At 35.9% G+C, this 27,987-nt stretch overlaps 2 protein-coding genes across 3 annotated transcripts in view; one reads left to right on the top strand and one right to left on the bottom strand.

Annotated features, from left to right (window-relative positions):
• LOC142345712 (uncharacterized) overlaps positions 1 to 2,421 on the top strand; it is a 77,095-nt gene extending 74,674 nt beyond the window's left edge. For both annotated transcript variants that reach the window (XM_075397980.1, XM_075397979.1), the window contains 2 exons: positions 902 to 1,002; positions 2,030 to 2,421. In XM_075397980.1, coding sequence (XP_075254095.1) covers positions 902 to 1,002; positions 2,030 to 2,207 — 279 coding nt within the window. In that variant the 3' untranslated portion in view covers positions 2,208 to 2,421. The remainder of the gene's footprint in view (positions 1 to 901; positions 1,003 to 2,029) is intronic.
• An 11,203-nt stretch (positions 2,422 to 13,624) lies between these two features.
• LOC142345318 (uncharacterized) lies at positions 13,625 to 25,242 on the bottom strand. Its single transcript, XM_075397313.1, has 4 exons — positions 24,856 to 25,242; positions 24,141 to 24,330; positions 17,160 to 17,432; positions 13,625 to 14,061 (listed from the first exon to the last, which is right to left on the bottom strand). The coding sequence occupies exons 1-4, from the start codon at positions 25,090 to 25,092 to the stop codon at positions 13,805 to 13,807; spliced, it is 957 nt and encodes a 318-aa protein (XP_075253428.1). The 5' UTR covers positions 25,093 to 25,242; the 3' UTR covers positions 13,625 to 13,804.
• Positions 25,243 to 27,987: the final 2,745 nt, after the last annotated feature.

Genomic DNA, 27,987 nt, shown 5'->3' with positions numbered 1-27,987 from the left:
ATTGATTGCTTATGACGCGTAAATGAGCTTAATTTAATAGTTTCGACTCAAAGCTACTGGTTTTCATTACTTTTTCGTGAAAGTTTTTATTGCAATTTTGATGTTTGCTACTGTTTCTTTCACTTTTTCTTGTCTTATCATTTAATCTCATCGGGGACAGGTCTCATTCGGAGCTTTTAACTTCTCTTATGTGAGTGAAATCTCAGCTATTAACTTCTCTTACACTAGTTAATAGCGAGTTGTAGCGTAATCAGATCAGTCGAGAGATTCAGATTATCTGCTGTTGATTTTTTATCAACAGCTGTTGAAGATTATTTTTTATCAGCTGTTTAATTTCTCGATTTCTAGGATTGAGAATTGTTTTTAATGATTTTCTGTAAATTTACTACCAAATTGATTTATTTATTGATCTCTAACGAAGTATTTTTTTTAGTCCGGTGGTCTGTTGTGCGACTTTTCGCTTGTCTGTTTTATTTTTTGGCTGACTCCTTTAACTTTTCGTCCTCAAAAAGGAGGAAACAGGTAAAGCCTGAAGGGCATTAAATGGCTGGGCAGCTCTCTTAGAGCCGTGCGCCTTACTAGTCTCTAAGTATGCGATTCACCAAAATTGTTTTGAAGATCAGCTGTAGAATTTCAGCTATCTCTTTTTATCAGCTATAGAATTTCTCGGATTATAGAGTTTTCTGTAAATTCACTAGCAATTTGATTTAATTTCACCGTGAGTACGTACCTCTTTGTGTTAGACAAATAAATTATCGATGTCTTCAATAAAATTTTTGGGAGCGAAGGCCAGCTCATTTAGGGTATGCGGTATTTGATTTAAAATGCTTGTTCATTCAGAACGATTTCTGGTAAAGATAAAAGCTTCTATTATATGCTAACTCGGCGTTTGTGTGTTCAGCTTGCATTAGAGGCAGAGAAAGCAGCTTTACTGGCTAGAGCAACAGTGGCAGAGGAACAACTGCAGGAAACACAGGAGTATATTGACAAACACCTCACCAGGTAAGCACAAAGATTTTATTCTCCTGCTCTTTTTGTTCAGTTCTGATTAGGGTTTTTCAACAACTCCAAAAATTTGAACGTCTTAGATTACGAAAGCAAAATGCCGAACGTTGATCATTGGGCTGAGCTACTTACAGAAAGGAGTTTTTTCAAGTTTTGACAGGCTCAGCAGAACATTAAATGACCCGTATTTTTTCCATCGTTTGCAATAGTTCTGAAGCATGATTTTTTAAGTGTAATATTTGGGGTTGCCAAGCAGCGGTCATTGTTCGATTAGATGTGTTCACACCAGTGAAGTGGTTCTAATTAAATCCGAACTATCTGTGAAACAGAAATGACAAGTAAACACCGGTCCAGGTTGAGAGGAATTAACCAACCCCCAAAGAAATGTGAAACTCACTTATAGATACCTCACTCGAGGATTAGTTGGCTTATAAAATCTAAGCTCTGCGTTTTATTTAAGCCGGGAATTAGAGTGTTGAAAAGTGGTGTTAAGTAAGAGTGTTGTTTTGACATATCAAATTTCTGCTTAGATAGCTGAAACCCATTTTCACATGACCTGCTGGATTAAAGTGAATTTTGAGGAATTATAGAGTACTATGAATAGCTTATATTGTGTAAAGTCAGTATTTTGTCAGATGCGCTCGAGTGGAAGTGAAGTGAAGTGATAGATTGAATTAACAGGAGCTTAGTTGATCTTGCAATGAACTAGCATTGAAGGCTAAGTTTTGGAAGTTCATTAAGTTGGTTTAATTTGGGCTGAACAAACAATATTTAAATACAGGTGTTGAAATGACAGTGTCTTCGTCATATTAGGGAGGATGCGATAGTTTTGTGCCCGATTGAATAGTATTAGATTATGCTAGCTATGTAACATAGGCTCAGCATAAAAATGTTCAAACTACAAAAATGTTAATTCCTCTGTTTTTAACTTACGTTGAGTATATTCAGTTTTTAATAATTATCGGATGAAAACGTTCATTTGAAATGTCGAGGAGTTGAACTGAGAATGAATGTGTTATGACAGGTACAAAGATGAAATAATGCGACTTCGGAGACTGTTAGGAGATCAATTGGGAGCATCCCACATGAGAGTGGGAGAGACGGCAGCTGATGTGCTCAATAGAGGGCCACCACCAGGTGCTGGAGGAGGGGGTGATTTGGGACCCCCGCCACCGCGGCACTCGCCCCCTCTTAGGTACTGAGAACACTTGGACGAATCGGGTCAGCAAGAGAACTATGACTGAGTCAGGCAATGGGTATCTAAGGAGTCGCGCAAGGTCTAAGCATACCCTCTAATAACTATTGAATTTGACAATCTGTCAAGATTATGAATATTTGAATAAAAGTATGAAAATGGTAAATTTGTATATAAAATGTTAAGGCTGTTTTATATTAGAAAATTGATTTTGCAGTATGTTCTAATTTTTTGTTGTGTGGAAGACGATGTACAGGTTCTCACAGGCATCAAAAGTCACAATTATAGGTCTGAATGGATTGTGTGACCTAGTATTGAGATCTCAAATCAGGTGATCAACATGTAATCTTGCTCTCAAAAGAATTTGTAGCATTTATATTAGTCTTGCTGGTCTTTTTAAATGCGATTTTTATTACGACCAATTTTTCGACTGATAGTTATTGTCCTCAAAAACGAGATAAGCAGGTAACGACTCACTAGTCTCTAAGTATGTGATTAACCTAAACTGTTTAAAAGACATTTTGATGGTGTGAATGGCGGTTCTTAGAGTTCACCCCCTCTCGTCCCCCAGTCACTTCATCCCCCTCCACACCACCTCATTCTAACCGTAAACCGGCACGCTTGCCCCCACCGGAAGACAAACCAACCACCCACCACTCCAAGCTCACCCCATGATCACTCACCACTCCAAGCTCACACCCCCCCTTAATCAAATGAGCTGAAACCAGCCTCTCTAAGTCACAGCTAGCTACTGACGAAGCAAACCGCGCGCCAATCGTTTGAGAGCAGTTCGCCTGATTTAAGTGGGTTGTTTAATGTGTCATGAATGTAAGGATAAGGTATCAGCCCTCAACCTCGGATGACTTCCTCCGCTGCAGAGAAACGCTGGCACAGCCCTCAACCTACTGTGCCAGCGTTTCTCTGCAGCGGTACTTAGTTTGCAAAGTGTTTCATTAACAATATAACCGTGATTGTGAACAGGAATCAACTGGTAGATTGGTTGCAAACAGGGTTTCCTGATTAATTGCCTTCAAACGAAGGTGGCAGCAATTATATTAGTCCTCTGGTCTTTTGCGCTTGACAGATTTTTTGTCAGACCCTTTTGACTTTTCGTCCTCAAAAACTCCCGCCCCTAACGGGAGCTACCCATTCAAGAACAATTTGACAGATAGTCAATTTTTTAATTTTTCCTTTACGGATTGCTGAACTGTTCGGTTTGATAAATTTTCCATTTTTGCAAATAAAAATTTGCACTGGGATAACGCTGGCATTTTAAACACAATGTAGTCCCACATTGAACATTGTATCAGGAAACTTGATATGTGCTTGATTAATAGCCGCGTCAGCAATTCCAGGCGGCTATTATAGCGCTCCTATTTTTTTTCAAAGAGTTTGAATTGTATTGGGACGCTGTTTTCAAGATGTGTTCACACATTTTTCAATGACTTTGATCTTTCAAAACGGGAACAACGGGTTAAGCCCAGCTGGCATTAAGGTCCATTAGAGGCCCAAAGTGAGCTTTAGTAGTCCTTCAAGTGCTTAGAGTGGTGCAGCTGCTAGTATGGCCTTAAGTTTAAAAACATCATTTTTAGGAGTTTTTGGGCTCAAAATGGTGCAATTTTTCATGTTTTTTTTGTATTTTTTATAAATTTTGTTTGATTAGTTATAGGTTGAAGTTTTTCAAAGTTGATGAAGGCCTTTTGCAAGACAAAAATACTTCTTATGACCATTTTATGAGCTATATGTTTTGGTACTACAAACACAAACACTCAAAATGATACCAATTTTGGTTATTTTTTTTCAAGTTTTTGAAAATTTTTGTCACTGAGAGTTTCCAGCTTTAGGGGTCAGGGAATCTCGTTTAAGGTCCAATAATAAGGCACTGCATAATTTTTAATAACAATGGAATGGTTTTCAACATTTTAATGTGGTGTTTTTTTGATTAAATTGCAATTTTTTATAAGGTTTCTTATAATTTTTGTCAATTTTTGATATTTGTCAATTCTCAAGTGTCAAAAAACCTGTTCTACGTTCTGATAAAATTGTACTGCATGGTTGTAAGTGCCAATAGATTTGTTTTCAACTTTTTAACAGTTCGATTAGAAATTTTTTGATAGTTTGCAATTTTTTCAAGTTTTCTCAAAACATTTGTCTTTTATTCAGTTTTTCTTGCCGCAGTTGCCAAGTAACATCATCCAGCGTTTGATAACACGCTAGTAAATGGTTGCTATGTGGGAATTGAATGGTTTTCAACCGTTTAACTGAACGAACTTTTACTTTTTGAATTTTGAAATTTTTTTTAAAATTATTGCCTATCGATCTTTGAGCCAATGAAATTTTTAAGGCTTGGATTTGGGTTACTGGATAGCCTCTAAGGAGACAAAAATGATTCTGAATATTTTAATATCACGATTTTGGCATTTTTTTCAATAAAATTTGTAATTGATTTCATTTTCTAAATTTTTCGGTCAATTTCGAGTTAATCGACCTTCAAGGGCAAATCAACTTTTTTCTGGTCCTGCAGATATAATACTGGACCGATTTCAGAGACAAAAATTTGTTTTGAACATAGTTTTGAAATAGGTATCAAAAAGGGATCCCCTATCGCCTTAAGGGTAAAAGCTTCAAGATCTTTAGCAATTAGTATATTTTTGTTTAGTTTGTTTGATTGTTTTAGTTTCTCAATTTTTTGAGATTTTTGTGTTTTGGCTAAAATTTTTCAATTGAGCTGCTGGTCAGGTAGAATACTTCTAAGTTTTTCATTCAATTCTTTGAATTGTATCTCAGTCCTTGTGCTGCTATCTTTTTTACATCGTTGAATAGATTTTTGTTTCGTCTTATCCTGACTTCTTGGAATTGACTTTTTCAATGACTTCAGTGACTTCTACTGCTTTCCAATACAAATTTGTGTTCGAGACGTCATTTCTGCTTATAGGTCAATTGCATGACTTACCTCACTCGAAAAAATGACTTCTGAACTCACTTTTGGAACTTTAAGTTTTTTGAACATTTACTAATTAATGATCAATAGTGTGCATCTAAGTAGTGCCAGACTTATATGCCCTAATTCCTGAGTATTAGAGTCTTTTTTCTTATAGAGCGAATGTGTCGCATAAAAATGACAGTCCGAATCTAATTCAAAAAGTCTACTGGTCTATTAAAGAGCTGGTGGTCGATCTGTCAATCCTAATTCTTTAGTTGTGTCAATTCATGGCAGGCAACACGCGTCTACTGCGGCTATTTTCCGGCAATCTGCCGGCTTCGTTTTAAAATTTAATTTAAAATTTTGCCCTCTCAAAATCAATAATTGCAGAATTAGATAATCGTCTAAGACAGTAGTGACTTGCTTAGAAATTGTATGCAATAAATTTATTTTTGACTTATCGTGTTTATCTTTCTATGGATTCTCTGTGATCCTTGTCCAGCTTCTCTTAACAAATAAAATTCAATTTAGCTTGTTTAGCAACATTTCGGTCACTCAGATGAAAATTAGCAACAAACATGCGTTAGGGAGAACTTAGTTTTTTAGAAAGAGTTTCATGACTTGAGACAGACCGTTGATACTGTATATTGACCTTGAATGCAGTTGACATCTCTACGAAATACCAATTCACGACGGAGTGTTACCTATCTTCGTTTTCCTCTTTTCGCCCATTGTATTGTACTTGAATCTTCAGTTACTATTGCTCCCCGCTCATTGGGTGAGAAAAAGTTCGTAAAAGTTATCAATAATCCCCACTCATCAGCTTATGAGATCAAAAACACTAAACTTCTTTATTAGGATCTCTCTTAAGAGTTAAAAGTCCTGAAAACGGTAATACTTACATTGACTTGATTGTTTGTTTTCAATGCAGCTAGAGCTCAAGTGATCGGCATTTGGCCGCTTCATGTTTCCTGCACCTTTTATATAACCATTTCAGGTACCTCGATCAAATTTCAAAAACTTGATGCATACAGCGTTTGTTATAGGCAAACGATTCTGTCCATATTGAAGTCAGCGCGCTTCAAAAAAGACCGTTGTCGATGAACAGAAAGGAGAAAAATAGATCACAAAATCACAAAATGAAGAAAATCTATTTTAAGCAGCCACTTTCACAAAACTTATATTGTAGCAAAAGTTGAGGTGCCATTTTTAATTTAATGCTTTCCTTTGGATTTGTACGCAACCAAATTCACTTCAAGCAAAATTGCCAATTTTAGATCGAAAATGACAAAATTAATTTTTTATAATCCAAACTGAATGTACAAGAAACTTTTACGTCTGCAGTTTTGACAAGATCATCTATCTGGGGTGCATGTAAGGTGAGTGTTTTCTCACCCAAAAAGTTTTAATTACACAAGCGCTGACGAGCAGCGAAGATATAACAAAACATAGAAAAGAAATTGGGTTATCGAATTCGTCAAAAACTTATCAGCGAATGTGAGATGTGAGGTTTTACTGCAAAATCAGTTAATGCCTTTTCAAATAATTGAGGAACGTGAAGCACTGCCAAATGACGTATGCCGCTATCATCAAAGTTGTTTGCCACATAGGCTGTTTTCTAGAGACTATTTGACAGTAATGTTCAACTTAAACAGTGGGACTAAACTTAAGACTACTTAGCCGCCTTATACAAAGCACGTGCGTTGAGTTAATCTCTTTTACCCGAGGAGAACAAAATTGGCACAAAATATATCTTGATTACATCTTTTGGACCCGAACACAACCACCCTATTTTTACGATTTATGTTGAGACTGGACAGCAGCAAGAGATTTTGTGATGATGGAGTGTTTTTTTTGGAATCGAGGAATAGAAGATTCATTGGGGGTACGAACGGACGAAATAAACTGGTGAGATCAAACCAATTCTTCCCCCTCTCCTTTTTTTTCGGTGTTCAACTGAAATGTTTTTTTTCTGGCTTTAAAAACAGAAAAAAAGGAACCAAATTTAGGAAACACATAAGCATTAAGAAGAAAAAGCACTTGATTTTTCTTAAACATGACAAGAAAGAAAACGACGGTTAATAGCAATGAAAATTTCCTGATTTCGAATATTGTTGACATGCCTTCAACCTCCCGGAAAAAGAAAGCTACAGAACCTAGACAGGAAAAACAAAATTCAATCATTTTGATTGAGACCAATACTTCGTCAGGTCTGACACAACAAATGCAAAATTTAACGATTGATGACTTTGATTTGCGTTTTCGAGTTTCTGCACATACAACCCTCTTCTTACCTGATAAAAAAGACAACTTTTGTAAAGTAGTTGTACTCGATCATCAATCAAACAAAACACAAATACGATACGTAGACTGGGGCCCAAACTTTGACGAATGGGTATGCTGTAGATCAATTTGGGCATACTCTCAATTTAGTAGTCAATTGTCAACAAGTAAGAAAATTTCCCAAGATATTGCAGCCTGCATTGACAAGCTAGTCTCTGCCACAAACAGCGAAGAACTAGCCGAATGTAACACCTCCCAAAACACAGCAAATTTTGACCTAAACGCCCTCCCAGACCTTGAAACGATTTGCAAGAAAAAATACCTACACTCCGCTTTATTCCTGTCAAGTTCCGGCTAAGATGGTGTGAATTTTTAACGCCTATCATTTAGGGCTGTGTTTCTCAACCAAATTCCCCAGAAAATTGGAAGAGACTCTTTGTAATTAGCAAGTACGTTCTGCGCGCTAGCAACAGAGGGGGGGGAAGAAACACAAACAGCAGCAGGAACGGCTCATGTTAACTAGATTTGAGAGTTGGAAGAATGGTGATTATGCTGGGCTATGGTTCGAAGCAACCTTTATGAAACAAGCCAAGAAAATAAATCTTGACTCAATAGAAACGGTTGCAGCACGCGCAAAATTTCTCTACCTTCAAGGCCAATTTGGACGCGCAGCAAAAATCTTGTCTTCGGATGGAGTGGCCCCGGAAAACAAAGAGACGCTAAAAGAGTTGATGAACTTGAATCCAGCAGAAGAAATGCCCCCGAGGGAAACTGATTGTTACAGTAGTTATGCTTATCAGTTTGACGAAGCATCTGTGTTTAAACACCTGCAATCTTTCTCGAACTTCACAGCAGCCGGCCCATCCAAAATGTACCCTGAACACTTTCTACATGCCGTAACGTGCGCAGTCCCCGATCAGTCCAAAAAATCGATTACAAGCATCACCAAATTAGTGAATTTGGCTAGCAGAGGGCAGCTCCCCAGTTTTGCTGCACCAACTTTTTGCTCTGCTTCGCTTACAGCGCTGAAAAAGACAAAAGGCAGATGTATTCGCAAGAGGTCAGTTCAGAGGTTGTTGAATTTTTTTCATCCAGACGACTTGGCGTGGCAGTTAATTGCGGTGCTGAAAGCTTTGTACATGCAACAAAACAAACCTTTCAAAAGTTACAGAACAACGAGAAAGCGGGCCTACTTCAAATCGACTTCAAAAAAGCTTTCAATTCAAATATGAGAAGCAGTGTGTTAGATGCAGCAAGAAAATTCATTCCCTATTTGGCCACTTTTGACTTTTTTTCGCTATTCTCAGCATAGCAAGCTCTTTTTTAATGCAACTCAAATTCAAAGTGAATCAGGAGTCCAATAAGGAGACCCGCTGGGGCCCTTACTATTTTCGTTAGGACTTTGGCTCATTATCAAAGAACTCGACGATAAGTTGCCAAATCTTATGCAGAATTCTTGGTACCTTGATGATGGAATTATAGCAAGTACCGAAGAGGAGCTATGTGAATCATTAGAAATTTTAGCAAATCATGGCAACAAGTGTGGCCTTGAACTCAGAAGACACAAGTGTGAGTTGTGGTCCCCCTCGTTTTTTAATACTGTTGATAGCAGGATAAAGAGAAACAGCCAATCAGGAATCGAAATCTTGGGCGCAGCAATCGGAACTCCCACTTTTGTTGCGTCTTATTTAGAAAAACGGGTTAAAAAACTTGAGAAGTCGATAGACAATCTAGGCTATATAGAGGACCCTCAATGCGCTCTCGGAATTTTAGGTAGCTGTTCGGTTGCACCTAAATTGTTGTATTTGTTGAGATGCATCACACCGTCCGCTGAGAGTAACATAATACTTGAAAAATTTGATCATCTCCAACGAACAACTTTTTTGAAAATATATTGGGTTTTGTAATCCGCGATAATTCATGGGAGCAGGCACGCCTGCCAATAAGCAAAACAGGAACTGGAGTTCGACGTTCTTTGAACCAATTCAAAGCAGCTTATGTTGGTTCCTTATCCCAGTCAGCAAACATAGTAGAAGAAACTAATGGTGTGAACCCAACTCACGAAATTAGTTTCACAGACCTTGAGGAGGAGTTTAGCGCTTTGCGGATTCCTCATTTGACGCAACAGAGAATTCAAGAACAATTTGACAATAGGGTTCTAAGCAATCTTCTTGAATGTCAAACCTCCTCCAGAGAAAAAGCTAGACTGTTATAACTTTCCCTACCTCAATCAGGAGCTTGGTTGACGGCAACACCTATCCCTGCTCTTGGCCTACACCTTCAACCTAACGAGTTCCGAGCTGCTCTGAAATACCGTTTAGGAGTTCCACTCTATGATTCGGATAGGAGATGTCCATATTGTAAGTCAGCTATTTTGGACATATTTGGAGATCAAGCCGTTTCATGTCACGGGCGTGGCGATATAATCTCTCGTCATGACAGAGTACGAGACAGAATAATGACAGCTTGTTCGTCGGCCAATCTTTCCCCTGTATGTGAGCAAAAACATCTTATACCGGAAAATAATTCAAGACCAGGTGACGTGTAATTGTCCAGTTTTATAGCAGGACAACCCGCAGCCTTAGACGTTACCATTACGTCCCCACTGCAAGCCAGTCTTATCTCAGATGCGGCGAGGACATGTGGTTTTGCCCTAACTTTAGCAGAAGACAGAAAGATTGGGCAACATCACCAGAAGTGCAGCGATCTGGGCATCCACTTCATACCTTTGGCGTTAGAAACTTTTGGCGGAATATCCGAAACAACCAGGAAAACATTGAAAGGAATAGCTCTTTTATCTGATAACAGAGGTTTCCAGCCATCAGGCCTATCAGTAGCCTTCAGTCGCCTCGCTCAAGTGGTTATCAAGAAGTGCCATGCGTGGCTCAGCTACAATGCTGATTGCAAGAGATTCGCGATTATGAGCCAGATTTGATGGGGACTGCCGCTTCCAATTGTGCCGCTTTGCCCAATCACAGAAGAAAATCCGGTTCAAGATCTCACTAACCTGAAGTGATATTGGACTCACTTTTTGAGAGGGGGGCCCTTCTGTGTTTAAATGTCACCCAATGAGTGGGGACTTCATATAAATTTAACAATTTTTGTCCTCATACATTAGCAGAGAAATTTCGAAATCACCGAAGGAAACAATTTTTTTCAAAAACATCTAATTGAAAGTACAACTAGCTGCATTCACAATTTGTTAAATCCTTCAATCACGAGTTTTTATTCTTACCTGACCAAAGTGGGGAGAATATAAACGAATATTTCACGCGTGCAAATTTTGAAATGGACAATTGAATACAGAATTATTGAACTGCTGATCTGTTGAAATAATTACCATAGTTATGATAACCAAGTTATTTATAATTAATTTTTTCACTAAAAAATTTCGTATGCGGTTTTGAAAGAAGCTCTTGCTCAAAACAACAAAAATTTATAGTGTACCCAGGTTTTTCATGCTGCTATGGAAAAATTTTTTAAGTTAGAAATTTATCCATGATCCTACGTTGAGGAAAAAGGAGCAAAATCCCAAAATTTTTTGTACCGACCTTGCAGCAATATGATGAAACACACGTCGCCAAAATATGAAAATTGCTACATGTTCTTTTTCTAAAAGATTTTTTCTAAAAATGTGTTCTCTGTATTCCTATATTGACTTGTTTATTAAGAGAAAACAATCAAGCAGAAAGCAAGAATTCTACCCAGCTACTCAAGAAATTATAAAATTATACTTAAAGATTAAGTATTACTTAACTTGTACTAAGAAAAATTTCTAACTGAACCAGCAAGACATTCTTAAGACTGTTATTTTCCGAGATCATCTATTTGACATGCAAAAAACTGATTGAACTTCACACAAAAAATCAGCTAAATAATAATTTTACTCAAATTAGTGCTATTAGCTTAAAAAAGTTTTCTTCCAACTTTTATTTTCAATTCACTTGCCTTCATATAGAAAAAATGTGCCAGTCGGAAATGTAAAAAGATGTGAGCTTGAATGTGAAAGTAATTTGAGGCTTCTCAAAAAACAACGCAAAAATCCGCTGCCGTACAAAACAGTCCCCGACAAAACAGTCTCAGACAAAACAATCCTAGACAAAATAGTCCTGAACAAAAAATTGAAACAATTGAAAATATAATCTACAATTAGTTAACAAACATTATCTATGAATTAAGCTACCGAACGCTTTGTTTTTATCTGATAGGAATTAGGACTAAACCAAAAACTTGTTTCAAACTACGTTATTTGGTAAAAACTATATTGTAATCAGCTTAATATTTGTTCGAAGAAATATAATCATATGAATAATTTCAAGGGTTTCTTTGTTAATTGATGTGCATATGTGTGACTCTGTATTTAAAAAAAAGAACACTGATTTTCCGTCTGGTTTAAATCAAATAACGATCAAATTATAGAGGCAGTTCAGAAGCTATGTATAAACAGGAAACATTTTTATTCCAATTTAAAGTCTTTCCAAGATAAAGCAGATGTTGAAGCTACACTTGGGTTCTTTAAAAACAGTTCAAAAAAGTATTGTTTTAGAATTTGTTTCGCTTTATCTCATTTATGATCATTTTTGAGATTTTGAGAGTATTGTTCATTCATTACAAATTTGTTATCATTTATTGTACTTCGTTTGAATGCGCAGTTTTCTAAATAGCTGGACTGAGTTTTGATTTTGAAGACAATTTTTTTAGAATATTCGTGTTTTGTTAATTTTAGTGTAGGATATTCTATCATTTGATCAGCTGGAAGTTTCTTGGAAACTATTTTCCAAAAATGGAAAAGTAATTTTTCATCTAAAAATAGTCTGATCAGTAAAACTTTGTTTTTAATATTGAGATCTAGAGAACTATCATATTTCTTTCTATGAAAACAAGCATTCACGCCTCTGCTTTACTGTTTTTCGAGTGATTTTATAAGGTTGTTATTACCTCCATTCAGGAGAACCGCAGAGTAATGAAGGTAGCCAATGACAAGTGCATTCAGAGTCAAAACTTTGTAGTTATCTGATATTACCTCTCGAAAAGAATATAAGGTTTTTATACCACATGCCATTTTACGTAGTATACTTTTCACTTCATCTTGATATGTTAACGCTGAATCTATGGATACCCCCAAGTATTTGATTGATTCAGATTTTCGAATGCAACAGTTTTCTATTTTAAGTTTTATATCTGTTGTATGGAGAGATCTAGATTTCTTACAAAAAATAATGAACTCTGTTTTGGATGCATTCAGCGTTTGACTATGCATTTCGTAATAATCAATAATTAACGTTAAGGCTTTTCTAACTCGTCTTTGGCATTAAGCAGTACATGGTTGGACGCAAAAATCAGTGTGTCATCAGCATATTGTACTAGTTGACAATCATTTGGAACTTTCAATCTTAGGTCATTTATGTAAAGATTGAATAATAGTGGCCCGAGTATCGTTCCTTGGGGCACACCTTGATAAAGTTGAATCCAATCTGATTCAATGCCTTTGGCTTTTGTTTTCTGAAGACGATTAGACAAGCAGTCAGGTGTCAACATTTGAGCACTTGTGCTGAATCCTGATTCCTCTAGTTTCAATATCAAAATGTTGTGATTGATTGAATCAAATGCTTTAGATAGATCTAGTAGCGCTGTTGTAACGTATTTGGTTCGGACGATTTTTTCTGGGACTGTTTTGTCTGTTTTCTTGGGACTATTTTGTCTGGGAATATTTTACTATTTGAGACTGTTTTTTCTGGGACTGTTTTGTCCGGGACTGTTATGTCTGGGACTGTTTTGTCTGATCACCGCAAAAATCCCAATTGATATTATATTCCATGCTAAAAGTTTGTTAATTTTCCCCCATATTCTGACAATAGCATGTGCTCTATAACTGATAGGGGGCGGGGGATGCTTAACGTACTTTGGGCACAAACGCAAATACACTAATGGTATTGCGAATTGAAAGGATGGAAACTTACAGTTTTCATCTGTTATTTTAAGTGCCTTTTGCGAACTTGAACTTGAAATTAGCAATGTTGACTGTGAGACACAGACAAACCTCAATGGTCATGGGACTCGGCTCGTATCTTTAACAACCAAATATACTATCACAAATAAGAATAGTTCAGGTGGTTTTCTTGTTCATGTTTAAAACTGATTTGCGATCACACACCATACCTCGCGTCTATCACGCACCTTTGCTCGTATTGCTTCAATAACGGACATTAGAAATGACGTATGTCTGTAAATAAATGATTAGCATTAAAGTAGATTTTGTTTAATGGACAGTTTTCAATGTCTTAGGCTTGGACATTTACTGAATTTCAACAGTTTCATATTGCATTATTCAACTGCAAGTTGGTTCAAATCTGCCTATTTTTCCGATAAACAGAAAAAGATACTCGAACTATGTTATCTCACGGCTTGTAAAGTTCAATCGGGTATCGAGACTCTAAGTTTATTGTCTGTCCATTCTCAGTGACGTAGACAATCCCCTCAGAACAGCCCTGATTTGAACCTTCAGTTGACAGCTTCTGTTTTGTACGTGTGACACCCTGACTTGGCCCACTAGTGTACCCGTGCATTAGCCAGGATGGAATTGCGAAAGGTTTCCCCTCGAAATTGAGGTGTCTTCGGGTACGGAGCCGACCGCAGCCGAAGCCACGAAGCAGACCTGAGAAAATACATTCTTTATTCAGGTCTCAAGATTGAGTGAACAAAGCAATTTTGACAATTTCAGAGCAAGTCTTCTTCTGGCGAGATGCGTAATTTGGATTTCGTGACTATTTTTTGTTGGATAGAGAATTTCCAAAAACATTCCAAAAACATTGAATCATTTCGATGCTACAAAAATGTTTTGAAACTTCAAAACCTTTAATTATAGCAGTATAAAGAGTTTATTTTTTTCGATTCACTGGATAAATTTTGGACATACATTACAAGAAATTAAAGCCGTTGCTAAATTTTTGCGGTGAGTAGAGCTCATGTCGCAATCGGGAGGTCAAAAACGGCAAGAACTGAAATGGGTTTCATGAAATGTTTTTTGGAATATAATCTACACCTTAATAGATTCGGTAATCATAGTAGCATTAAAAACTGATTTTTTGTTCAGTCAATTTTCGCCGATCGATATATTGATAGTACAGAGTTGTGAATGGTTATTTATTAATTTCGCCTCTTCCAAGGAGTTACGAAAGTTTAAACTCTTGTGAACTTTGGGTTCACTTCAGTTAGTTTATTCAAATTTTCTTAATTTTCTTTGAATTTTTTCTATCATTTTTGCCAAAAATAAGACAAAACTGCTTAAAAAAGGTATAATTTGTTTTGCACTTAAAGGTAAAAGACAGTTGTTGCATTGCTTGAACCAATTTTCGGCTAAATGTCTGCTCAATTTTTGAAAGTTCTGCATTTTTTTTCTCTTTTTGTCAGAAATGGCGCCAAATATGCTTTTTTAACCCACTTTGTGCAAATAAACCGAAAGCGCAGTCAACACTGCAGGCAAGATCTTCCTTTACTCAGATGAGGGCTATTTTTTCGTTCGGTTCCTGAGAAAGTATTCTGGAACTAGCAATTGACAGGTTTTTGCTAATTTAAATCGATAATTATCAAAAAGCATAATTTTTTATTGATATATTAAGGTTTTCGTTTGCCAATTTGTCAATTCGCAATTACTTAGGTTTGCCAATTTGTCAAAGCAATGAAATTTTAGTAGCCATGCAGCGATGTCAAGGCCAGTTTTGGTCTCATCGTTGGTTTTTGCAATGAAAAAGATTCATATTGCATCTTAGCTCTGTCCTTTTCAAAACATTTTTTTGCGTTTTCTGCGATCAATTTAGTGAAAAATCTGTTTTGATCTCGAGGTTTCAATTTCTTGAAAATCCTCTTTTCTGGTCAAATGAGGACCAATTAATCAATATTGTGGCTTCTGTGTGAAGCTCATGGTTTTTTTTATCTCCGTAAATGATTTCTCTAAGTTTTTAGCTCAATCTCGATATTTGCCAGCATTTGATGTTCTTTTTGTATATCCATGACTTTGTTCAATTAATCAAGGTCTTGATCGTTGTCTAAAGAACTAGTTCAAAAAATATCTAAGGGGTTCCGGTCGATACCTAACGGTTGGTCACTAACATTATTCGATAATGCCCAAAATTTTTCATTTAATCGATTTATTGATTTTTTTTGTCAAACTAGCTATATCGCTGAGAGTTTGAAGATACTTTTGTTTCAACGGAAGAGTAGCACTATTAAGACCAGTTTTGGTTTATTTCTGGATTTTTGCTTTACAAAACCTATTCGGATTGTTATGGGGCAATGTCCTTTTTAAGAAAAATTTTTTGCTTGTATTTTTTTAATACTGATCAGAGACCAGAATTTGAATTAAAATTGAAGCTCAATTTTCGACAAACCAATTTTACATCCAAAAGAACAGTGAACGTTGATTATAGTTTCAGCAAAAGTTTTATGGTTTTGTTGTTTTCAACACTGCGTTTGCGTAAAGTTCTTTTGGGGATTTTGATTTCTGCCTGTATTCGTGGTTATTTTGTGGTCTTCTGACTTAGTCTCATTAATTAGATGTGCAATTTGCTTTCAAAGCGATAGCAAGTCAATCTCTTTGCTGTTTTATTGTTGAAAAGTTATGGTTTTTATTACTTTTTGTATAGTTCTTTGAGATACTGGATATTGACAGGTTTAAATGACTTCTTACTGAGGTTTAAATGAAGCCATTTAATGATTTCTATTGATAGATAATAGTTTTCATGACTTTAAAATTTAGTGTTTCCAACAATTACAAACCTCCTTGTTGAAAAGTTTTAAGATAAACCTTTGATTCATCATTACTGGTTGTCCCCAAAATGGGCAAATTTGATCAAAAAAATGTAAACGTAGCCCGCGAAGTATAATTTATCGTTATATCAAATATAAAATAAAACTTAGAACATAAAACATTTTTGTCCAATAATTTTCATGGCATGATAGGTGTACTTGCTACTGTTTGTTACTGCAATTATTTAGTATCTGGCTATACTTGTCTTTGGTTTTTGGAGCTTTAGTTGATTGTAACAGTAAGCAATGTATGTTCCGCAGTAACCAATTGTGAATAAGATAGTCAACACTTATATGTAAATGAACACCAACAAAATGTAGGTTTTTGTTAATAGCAAACAGTTGACAAACGTGGACGAGTTCAACTAGTCCACGTTGGCTTAGAGATAACCATAACAGTGAATAAATTATACTCAAACATGATTTCATTACTAGCTATTCTTAGTCACACTGGTATCTTAGAAAAACAGCAACATTTTGAAATCGAAAGCCGCAATATTAAAGTTACAATGTAGAATGTGCTGTAGTTTCTTTTAGTAGGAACTAATGTTTAGATAACTTCTGATTTGTGATCTTTGGAAGGCAACCAATCGTAAATTTACCTCTGAAATTTTTTTCCATGGAAATTGCGGTGTTGAATCAGACGTCAAATAACCCAAAACAGGCAAAAAGATTTTACGGCAAAAAGATTTGTAGTAATCTTTTACCGCTGAATTATCGTAAAATGAGCGGTTTCAGCGCTGAAATTTTTCTAAATTTCATTTTAAAATTCTTTTAGCACTATCAACGCATTCAGCGCTTAAGCGTGAACACCTTGACCTGGTAAGGACGGAAAGAAGGATATATGAAGAGATCAAAATCGCAAAATTGCCAAAAACGCACAGTTGGAAGAAAGTATGCCCAATTGGAAGAAAGTTGAAAAAATTCTCTGATTGATTGATTTCCAACCATTAATTTGAGGGTCTTCGGGATATGTCGTGAAGCCAAATTTTAGTTGTGTTGTGAATCTGTAGTCATCTGCAGATATGCTCATGGTACAGTCATCAGCCAGAAGATTCACTCTGTCGAACACCATCTGAGCCAGGTTGTTCTCTGTGGAGTCTGAGTTATAAGTCCAGGCGTCCACATCAATGTATGTGAGACCATCCCCTCCCTCTGACATTACACACCACGCTCTAGTTTCAACTCCCCGAACTTTGATTTTGTAGTAGCCATCGGTAGCTGAAACCGATTATCAGAATTTCATTGAGAGCTGGTTTTGCATTACTGGCGTCTGCTGGAGCCATTTTTTGAACAGATTCGCTTATTTTTTGAAGTCACCAAAAAAGCAACGCTCGCAAAAGAACAAGTTAGAAATGCTGGGAAAAACAGAAAAAAATGAAGTTGAAGATAAAAGCTTCTTGAAATTATTCACAGATTGAAGTTCATGCTGTTCAACTATCACTACAATGAAGCTAGAAATTTTTTTAATTTGCTCTCCACGCCTCTGTGTGATTCAGTACCGGTAGACGATTGTAATATGTGGGTCTGTTGTCCGACAGAGGATGAGGTTTTCGTTAAAAATCAGACGATTCCTCGTTTAAGATCATGCAACAGGCAGATTTAATTAGGGTCCTCCTCCGTGTAATTTGGATTTCACTATACTACACTTTTTGCGTTGTTAGTTGTCTGATAATGAACCAAGAGCTCATTTTGAGAATCACTTTGTTCGAAGACAAGGAGACAATTAATGATTGACAAATTTTTATTATTAAGAACTCCATTTCGTACTATGATGAAGTATCAACGTTTTTGGAAGTATAAAGGAGTCGAATGTTATTCATTTACTCCTCTGGAACAATATTACGGTACAAAAAGAACATTTTTTTTTAATTTTGAGGTTTCTTAAATAAATGTCTGTCGATATGCAACAAAAAAAGTTTCCTGTCAGGAAACTCAGGAAAGACAAGTAATCAATTAATTATAAGATCTCATAGTAGACTAGATCCATATTTATTAAATGCAAACGAGGAAAAGTCTGCATCGTTTTCAAAATGGAGAACCTGAGCGAGCTAAAAACGAGCGGGTATGTAAAAGGAGCTAAAGTCTAATTATGATTGTTTATCGTCTGGATGGGCCTGATCATGACCGATTTTAGCCTGGATGGGTCGGATCATTAACGCACACCTCAACCTGGGTTGGTATAACCAGATATTACGTTGTCAAGCTTTAGCTTTTTTGGGATATGACTTGTTGGAACATTATATGAGCAAAAGTTCAATCCGTCTATTTCTTCTTTCCGTCATTTGCAAAATCTGAGCTTTTTAGACATCACAGAATTGTTGTCGATATTAGCGAAGTACTGTATAAAAGTTTTTTTTGTATTAGATGAAAAACAAGGATATAAACTTGATGCAATGAATGCGCATCTCACTGACAGGGAATCGGAGGAGTGAACAATGCAATCCCAAATACTGTCGTGAAGGGAATCTGATATACACGGATGGTTGCCACATTTTTCAATAACGAATTTGAGGATCCCATTCTCAATTTTTCAATAGCTCAATCAGAGATGATGCCACGAGTTTATCCAAAAGGCAATAATAAATTTTCGGATTCGTTATCAGATTACTGGGAGGGGGGTAGATGCAAAAGATTCTTATATTTTCATCAGAAAATTAGAGGTTTAGAGGTTTTTGGCACTCAAAACTAAATTTCAGCGGTAAATTTCATTCTCCTTTTAGGGCTACATCACGTAGCAAATGACACATTTTTCATTTTGAGGTTTTTTGGACTCCTTCGTTGAGGACAGTGACAAAACGTGACATATGTTTTCACTTTCTTTTGAATGAAAAAATTCCTTTGAATAGTAACGTAGGAGCTTTTAAAAGTTATTTTTATATTTAGGAAGAAAACAATCAAAAGAAAATTTTAAAATGTGATTCTGCAAGAAATTTGTTGATGTTTATTATATTATTATATTATTATTGTTTGAATGATTTGAAATATTTTTTGTTTCAGGTATATTTAACCGTATGGTTATAATTTTAATTTAATTGTTGCAAAAAAAAACTTTACGTCAAGAATATTCACAATGAAAGTTCGATTCATTGACCATGGCCAGCAGTGACAAAAATGGCACGGATTTGGTCAATCGTATTAATCCATAAAGGTAATCGTTGTTTACATTTTTGGGCAATTAAATCTTCACAAAATTTGTCATTAAAACTAATATATATATATATATATATATATATATATATATATATATATATATATATATTGATTAAGTTTATTTAGTAATTACCTGATGCCCAATTCAGAGACTTAATGTTCCTTAAGAGTCGTGATAAGCAATTAAGTATTGCTGTCTGAATTCAATCACCAATTAGGTTTTTTTTTTATTTCTGCTTTATTGACACGTTGACAAACTGTCGGGACAACTAGATAATGTAAGAGAAATGAACCAGAACAGACAAATGAACAGCTAGAAAACATTTGGCTCGCACAGCACGCTATTGCTATTGCTTTAAACTCAATTCCGCTTGACAAAAATTGAACTACGAAACGCTTCTAAATTCTCTTGGCGATGATTCTTCTTCTGTTACACCACTACTTCAGCTTATTTGCAAAGATCTTAATGAGAAAAAGTACCCAAATACAATACCTACAAAGTGAAGTACAATACCTAAAACAAAAAGTTAATGATATTGAGCGTTACCAATCCAAAGACTGTATTATTTTTCGGAATTTACCATTTATATTCAACACAAATGTTTTTGATGACGTGATCTACTTTATCAACAACCCACTGGAAGTATCAATGGGCCATCGGGATTTGGTTGCACGTCACGAGCTGGGAGTTGTCAGGAAACCTCGACGACCACCACCCATTATTGCTAAGTTCAAAAGTTTTTATTTAAAAACTCGAATTTGGGGCCGACAAAAATTATTAAGAAATATCCGAAACCCTCATAACCATGAATCTCTATATATGGATGAACGCTTAACCAAAGTTGACAAAGAAATTCTTATGTATGCGAGTGATCTAGGATTTCGAGTTTCTACGAACAACTCAAAACCACAGGTTAAAATTACAACAGGTGAAAATAACATCAATTTTCACACTATTGTGAGTAAAAAAGATATTGATGAATTATCAGCAAAAAGTATCCTGCTTGAGAAGACCAGAAAGATCAACCAAGTGGGAAATCGGGGACTGAAAGCACCATATCAAATACAACAGTGGGGAAAATATCAAGTGTTAATGATGTTCAGTGCTTAACTTTCAGTAACAATCAGGTTACACCCTTCAGGCCGTCCAAACGTGGCTTACCTAAACCCAGTCCCGTGACAGATTCTTCTCTCATAGATCAACCTAAAGGAATGATCAATAATGATCAAAAAATGGTGGACTTCATTAAAGGCCTGCTGATTAACTCTCCACACAGGAAAAATTCCATGCGAGTCTTCAAATTTAACAGTGGATCACTTTGATCAGGCGGCGTTGCTGGGCTAGATATCAATGAAACTGTACTAACTTGACGCTTTCTGTTATGATTAAAGAACATCAATTGGGAGACATCGAAAAGCAATCAATACTTTATTAAATTTTACGATCTCTACGTAACCATCATGACCAACTCTGCTGTCTAGTCGAAAAATTCAAAAATAAGCCAATTGCAATAAGATTATGCGAAACTTGGATAACAGACAATGATCCTATTGATTCTTAAAAAATTGACGGATATTTATCACTTATCACAGAAAATAGAGAAACTAAAAAAGGAGATGGTCTGGCGTTTTTTATACGTGATTATTTTACAGGCAAACAGTTCACCGTTAAAACAGAGAAAAAACTTGAAAACTTTTCTATTTAACCTACGAATACCCAAAATGAATTTGAATTAATCTTTCACATCATGTATAGACCACTATCAACAAAAAACTCCGATTTCTTGGTTTTATTTGATGAACTACTAGAACAATTGGAACTTGGAAATAAAAATATGATTCTATGTGGCGATTTTAACACAAATATTAACGGAAGCAATAATCAATGGGAAAACTAAAAAAAACTACTGGAAACTTTTGGTCTCCATGTTAACAATTCAGAATCAATTCGTGTGACAGCCACTACGAGTACCTGCATCGATCATATAGTTCGCAAATTTCAATATGAAAATAAAACAATTGAAAGCAACATAAGTGATCATTTTCCAATTTTAAATCTCTTAGATGAAAAAATTTGTCCCTCTGTCATGAATGCACAAAAAAATAAAATTAAAACATGGGTTCCAAATTTTAGTTTTTTAAAAAATTATTTTGTTTGAATAAGATATCTATTTTTTTCTTAATCACCTGTTACAAAAAATTGAAATTCACTGGTCAGTTGACAAGAAATTGCAAACAATAATAGAAAGTTTTTATGTAGCTTCGGATAGATTTGCGCCATACAAAAAGGTCAATTTTTTGAAAAAATCTTGGATTAATACAGAATGTCAAAAATAGAGACAGAAAGTCCAACTCTTGAAAAAATGGATCAAACACCCATCCACGGAAAATTGGGATAAATATAAAACGCAGAGAAACGTCTTTAATAAGACAATCAGATATGCAAAATTTGCTTTTTATGATCAAAAAACAACCGATACAGGAACTTCGAAAAATTTGTTCTCAATACTGAGAAATCTTTGGTCAAAAAATAGGCAAAACACATACTGTAAATTTACAGTGCATGATTTCATTGATTTTTTCTCAATAATAGGCGAAAAATTGGCAAATAAATTTGGACAAAAATTTACAAATCAAATCTAATAGAGTTGAAAAAACATTTGTTTTTAACCCCGTAACGGTCAACGAAACTTCAACTGCAATTTAAAATTTGAGGAACATCAAAAGCGTTGGTCATGGTGGGATAAATAACATAACACTGAAACAAGCACTATCCGTATTAAGTCAACCACTAACGGATGTTTTCAATCAAAGCTACTCTGAAGAACACTAACCAGAGGCTCTTAAAGTCGCACGCGTTAGTCCAATTCATAAAAACGGCTCAATTCATGATCCGGGTAATTATAGACCTATCAGTTTACTACCCTTTATAGAAAATGTTTTTGAGAAAATTTTTTTCAACCGAATGATGTCTTTCCTTTGCAAAAACAAATAAATTAGTGAAAAACAATACGAATGTTGCCCAAAACGTCAGGCCTGTTTTATTGATCTAAGCAAAGTATTTGAAAATATTAAGCATGAAAAGCTAATATCTGAACTAGAATTTTGTGGTTTTCGAGGGAAATTTCTGAATCTTATCAAAAGCTATCTAGCAAACAGATATTAATTTGTTGAACTTGATAGGTGTTGGTCTGAGAAAAAGATGATAAAATATGTTGTTCGACAGGGATCCGTTTTGGGACCCCTTTGGTCTCTTATCTACATAAATGATCTGCCCGCAAATATCGGTGACGCTGACTCAGTCCTCTCTGCAGACGATACTACAATTTTTAGTAACAAAAAAGATGAACGTCTAGACTCGCTCAAGCAAAGTGAAGAATGGTTTCGCAAAAATGCATTAAGCACAATCCAGAAAAATGCAATTTGGTTTTCTATGGCAACAATCAACTCTCTAAAATTACCTATGCATCACAGGAATTGAAAACATTTTGGAAACAAAATACTTGGTTATTATTATTGATAAAAATCTTACCTTTAAAAGTCACATAGAGAAAGTCGCTAACAAGTTGCGAAATTTCAATGGCATACTATACAAAACCAGAGACTATTTCAGCAAAAGGCAGCTATTGATGTTTTATGATGCATATGCTATATCAATCATCGAATACGAAATTTTGATTTATGGCAGTTCCTTGAAAAGTGACTTAGAAACAATACACATTATACAAAAACGGATTTTAAGAACAATTCTAAGGAAAAACGTTTATGATTGGACACAAGAGGAAGTTATCAAATACAAAATCTATTCCGTCGACGAACTCCAGCAGCACACCTTTTTAAGGAAATATTTAACCAGATTAGGGACGACTCCCCTATGAAATTCTTAGATTTAGATGAAATGCATTGTGTTAGAAAAGCGAGACCAACAGCTGCCAATATTTTACGCACAATTAGTTTTGAAACTAAAGAAATGGAAAAAAATCACTCATGCGAAAACTTTCGATAGATTACAACTTTTTAATGAGTAATAAGTTAATTCCCCCAAACGTCAAAAAAACACAACCCCAATTTAAGTTTTTTCAAGAACTTCACAGATAATTATATGTTCGATCATAGAACTATTTTTGATTTGTTTTACTAAGATGTCACCCAAAATCAATTTAGTTATTCTGGGATCCCCGCTTGATGAGTGGAACAACTTTTCGGTGATCCTTCCAGTTGTTAAATCTGAAGTTATTGTAAATTTATAGTTTACTGTTACTTTTATACAACAGCTGGTAAATAAATAAATAAAATAAATAAATAAAGGGCGAGCGCGGATAACAGTACCAAACTTTGTCACTGTTGTAGAGGCTTGCGCTAAAACAGGCACCGTGGACAAATATGACAGTATGTTATCATTGTCCATGCACGCTCACAACTCTAATCTTAAATCATGGTCCTCAATAACTTGACCTTTTCAAGTCCTTTTACTTTTAAATCGGTTAAGTATTATTTGCGAGGTTTTCCTCCTTATAGCTTCCAGGCGTAAAGATACCATAATAGTTCGTTGAGGGCATAACTTCATCGCCGGCGGGCGGGGTGGGTTAGGGTTATATTGGGAATGCTAAAAAATGTATTTATAAACCCAAACTAACAAAAAAAACTGAATTTGTGTATTGGCGACGGTTTCCTTAATAGCAAAGAGTAGAAGATGAGAGCTGAAGAGAAAATATTCGGAGTGATTTCTTGTCTTCAATTAGGGAATGGAAACCAGACAAAAGTGGTTTTGCCAACCTGAAGCATTGTTGACTTTGATCTCTTTACAGGTCTCAGTGGTGGATTTCGGAGATGCACTTGTCACGTACCACTTCTTGTTGGAACTCACTGACTCAGATGGCATGTCTTTGCACATGTTCGATCCGAGACCAACAAAGTCATAACCAGCAACGTCCGAGTCATACGCTCGACAAACATTGGTAATATTCTGAAAATTAACACATTCCTAAAACTGTGGACCCTTAAACGCAATTAATACAGTTAAACGTTACTACCGGGATGAATGTCAAATATTTATGTTAAGACATCAGTTTGTCCGCGTAGTGAGTTTGAAATCCTAGCCTTTTTAATAAATGGTCGAGAAAGAATTTTGTTGTCTGGCCTTGATATTCAGAGATAACTTCCCTTTGAGGTCTGACCAAAAGACTTTTTTCATAAGTTTTCCGAGCTTAACATGGAAGGGTCTGCTTGTAAGATATAGAAGCAATTCCACAAACAAAAAATAGCTATACATTCTGTTTACCGATGAGAAGATTACTATATTGAGAAATATCACATGACTACTATCTTTCAAAATCTTAATTGTTAGCGGGCAGTTATCTTAGAAGATCATCTAACCGCGCTCATAATTTCAATCAGTTATAGAAAATTGTAGCTGCTAGAAATGAGAACAGAACAGTTTGGACAAGGTAGCTTTTGGAGGTCCACACCGAATAAAAAGAAATACATTTACACAGTAAGAGAAGACTGTACATCCTGGTGTGGTCATACAAACCACATAGCAGCTGTCAGCATTTGGTGCCTTGACAGTTCTGGTAGCATCCCCTGTCGCCCTCATACAAGGACACTCGATCATCAACTCAGTTAAGTTGAGAGAGGAACAGAAGCAGGTTCCCATTCCATAATAACAACCTATTGATATTAAGAGCAAAGCTTCCTTGATGCACGCAATTCGTCCACTGCAAGCCATTCTGGAATATTTCGCTATTTTTTATTTGCAAGATTGTTGTATTCGAGTTGTTTTTCAAATGATAGTAAAAACAAACTTTCTTCTGAACAATAAATGTTTCTTTAATTTCATTTTTTTACTTGCTCTTTGAAGCCCATAGGCGGTGATTGAATTTCTCTTCAGATAATCGTTTTATTCTTCAGGTCAATGCAGCATCCTTCCTTTCCAAATTTCCGTTCACACCGCGCTGGCACCAGCTTCCAGGTGTCTCGGTAACATTAAAAAACGCCGCAATAGGACAAAGAGTCACAGAGTTGCAATAAAACAAATACCAACAAAAAGACGCGCACGGACAGGTCTTAGTTTGCAGTAGCAGATTTTAGATCAGTAGAATTTCCTGTGAAAATGCCAGAAGTCAAAATGTACCAAAGTACACAGATGGGTGTTTCAAAACGGTTCGTGACTCTGAAGCAGCGTTTTCAAAGTTCTGGTTAGTATCCCGAATAGCAGATGGTATCTCTTTTAATGAAAGAAGCCCTCGTAACCTGATTACAGAATGACAGAAGCCTTCGTAACCTCATTCGAATCATGCAACCAATACTCGAAGTTTCCGCTTTGATAATTTTTAAACTTCAGTTTATTGTCAATATAAACTACAATCGCCGACAAATTTTGCCGAGAAAAACAGGTTTTACAAATTTGAAACTTTAATTCAGTCTTTTTAGCAACTATTTGTCTCTTGCTCGTGTTTGACAATACAAAACAATACAAATAAAACAATAAAACAACTTTTTTTGGGTTCACCATAATCAATTATAGGTTTTTCAAAATGCTTTTAAATGCAACTACATGATTCTATTCTACTATACTATTGCCGAAGAGGCCCATAGTATTTTTTACTCAAAACAGACAACAGTGTGCGGCGTATGCTAGTCAAAAAACTTATCGGGCAGTTTATTTAGATGCAATTGAACAAACAAGAAACATCACCGACGCTCTTAAAAATGATGGCGTTTCGTTTGTCATTTCAAATTTTGAAAGCTTTTCGATGTCTTTTAAAACTATTAGGAGGATTTATGTTCTCATTTGGTAAGGTAGTGTGTAGAACACAAAACAATTTTAATGAAGTTGCCCTTCCCTTCGGCTTTTCTAAAGTCGTTAAGTGCATAAATATTCAAATTAATTAAATGCGCATTCATTATTTCAATAAAATTTGACACGAAACGTTAGGGGCATAAATTCTTTTTTCTCAAACAAAAGACATTTCAAAACATAAACCTAAAAACAAACAATCATTGCAATTTGGATCGCCAGGTTTTTTTAGTCTTTCTTTTTTTGGGCAAGAAGCCAGCCAAATTCATTGGTAAATAATTCAAATTAATTGGAAATATAAACGGTTACAGTTTTTTCGTTTTTCTTAACTTTTTACATTTTGCCAAGTTAAATAAATGTATTACAGCCAGAGTGACAAAAAAATTTTTGGAGCCATGAGATGGACTCGAAAGCCAAATAGGTCTCTACTGTAGAATGCCGAAACGTTCTCTAAAGTAGAAGACCGGGGATGGGTCTCTACTGTCGCCGTAACCTCCTCGTGGGCCATCCTGGTTAGACTTTGGTCTAGCTAAGCGGCAAAAAGGACTCGATCGATTTCACAAATCACGAGGACTTAAAGACTTGATGTCAAAAAATGTTCCTTGCCGGTCCGATACTCATCAACGCAGGCATGAGCCTGAGATGAGGGAGTTAAGGCAGAGCGTTGAACAGTGCCCTTGAAACAAAGGAGCGAAGGTGGAGTAGTCGTTGGCGGGACCCTGTGAAAAAGTGGCTCTTGATGTCATGTCTCACCAACTTCTACCTGATGGAAATGTCTCCAATGAGCGAAAGATGATCTTACTGACACGAAAATCAACAAAGTAACGAAAATGAAACCGTGACTAGTAGATGAAGTGTGACCATTTAGTAGTGATTTGTCTAGACTCCAATGAAAGTCTCTTGCGAACTTTAATCGGCCTGAAACCCCTGCTAGTAGGCAACGAACGCAAAGTTCGTAAGGTTGAGATGTGAGAGAGCTTGGGATGAATGCTACACTGTATGACGGAAAGTAGATAAGTAGTGGATGAGAAAACGTTGTGTGATCCCTGCGCACAATTAGTATTTGAAATGAAAATCTTCTAGTAAGAAATATTGTGTAAGGTCCAGACAAGATAGATGTAGTGATAGTCACAGAAATAACATCACAGATTAGTGTTGTATCTGTGTAAGCAGAGCGCAAAAGATAAGAGTGGCTACACTGCATGTCTGGTCCAGACAACACATGCTCTGCTATGTCCCGAAAGATGGTTTAAGGAGACTTGAGGCTCACGGGACTTAGCTCCTCTAAGAACTGGACCCCAGACGGTCTTTGCACCGGTGCTCTGGTCTTCATGGTTTGGAACAAATTCCTCTAAAGGTCTGATGACTAAATACCTGAGTCTACAGCCAAAGGGGAGGTGCACTGCAGCCATAGAAATATTCTAAATGCAACAAAATTGCGCTTTAAAATTTTCCTGTTTTTCCTCAGTTTTCAACCGAATTTTTAATCAGTCAGTTCTCTTCAAAGATTTCAAAACCTAATAACGGGAGCTTTCATTTTTAGCTTTGAAACATAGCTTTCAAATATCACTTTACACCAAGAAAAACGTGTCAATGAATTTTCACTTAGTGAAATTCGTCGTAAATACAGGGTCATTCTCTTAACTGTTACCAAAAAATTAATCTAAAATCTTTTCAAGGCTAACGGAGAACGGAAGAATAAATACTTCACGTGATCAAAAATTGAATAAATTTTTTAGTTAAGATATTGTTTCTTTTTTTTAAAGTCACAAGGATTTATATGTGATGTTAATATTTATTTCGCGCGTATCATTCCCATTTCTG

This window comes from Convolutriloba macropyga, chromosome 9 (genome assembly GCF_964194025.1).
Source record: "Convolutriloba macropyga chromosome 9, txConMacr16.3, whole genome shotgun sequence".
Classification (NCBI taxonomy): Eukaryota; Metazoa; Xenacoelomorpha; order Acoela; family Convolutidae; genus Convolutriloba; species Convolutriloba macropyga.
The sequence above is the reverse complement of the archived record's forward strand: the minus strand, read 5'-3'. Positions and strand labels throughout refer to the sequence as shown.

Bases quoted from the DNA above. Each gene is read 5' to 3' on its own strand.
- LOC142345318 (XM_075397313.1), bottom strand. From the start codon at position 25,092: ATGGCTTGCAGTGGACGAATTGCGTGCATCAAGGAAGCTTTGCTCTTA. The intron at 17,433-24,140 runs GTTGGCAAAACC...AATCGGTTTCAG, and splicing joins CAAAGTCAACAATGCTTCAG to CTACCGATGGCTACTACAAA. The intron at 14,062-17,159 runs GTTGGAAATCAA...GTATTTTCTCAG, and splicing joins CGAAGACCCTCAAATTAATG to GTCTGCTTCGTGGCTTCGGC.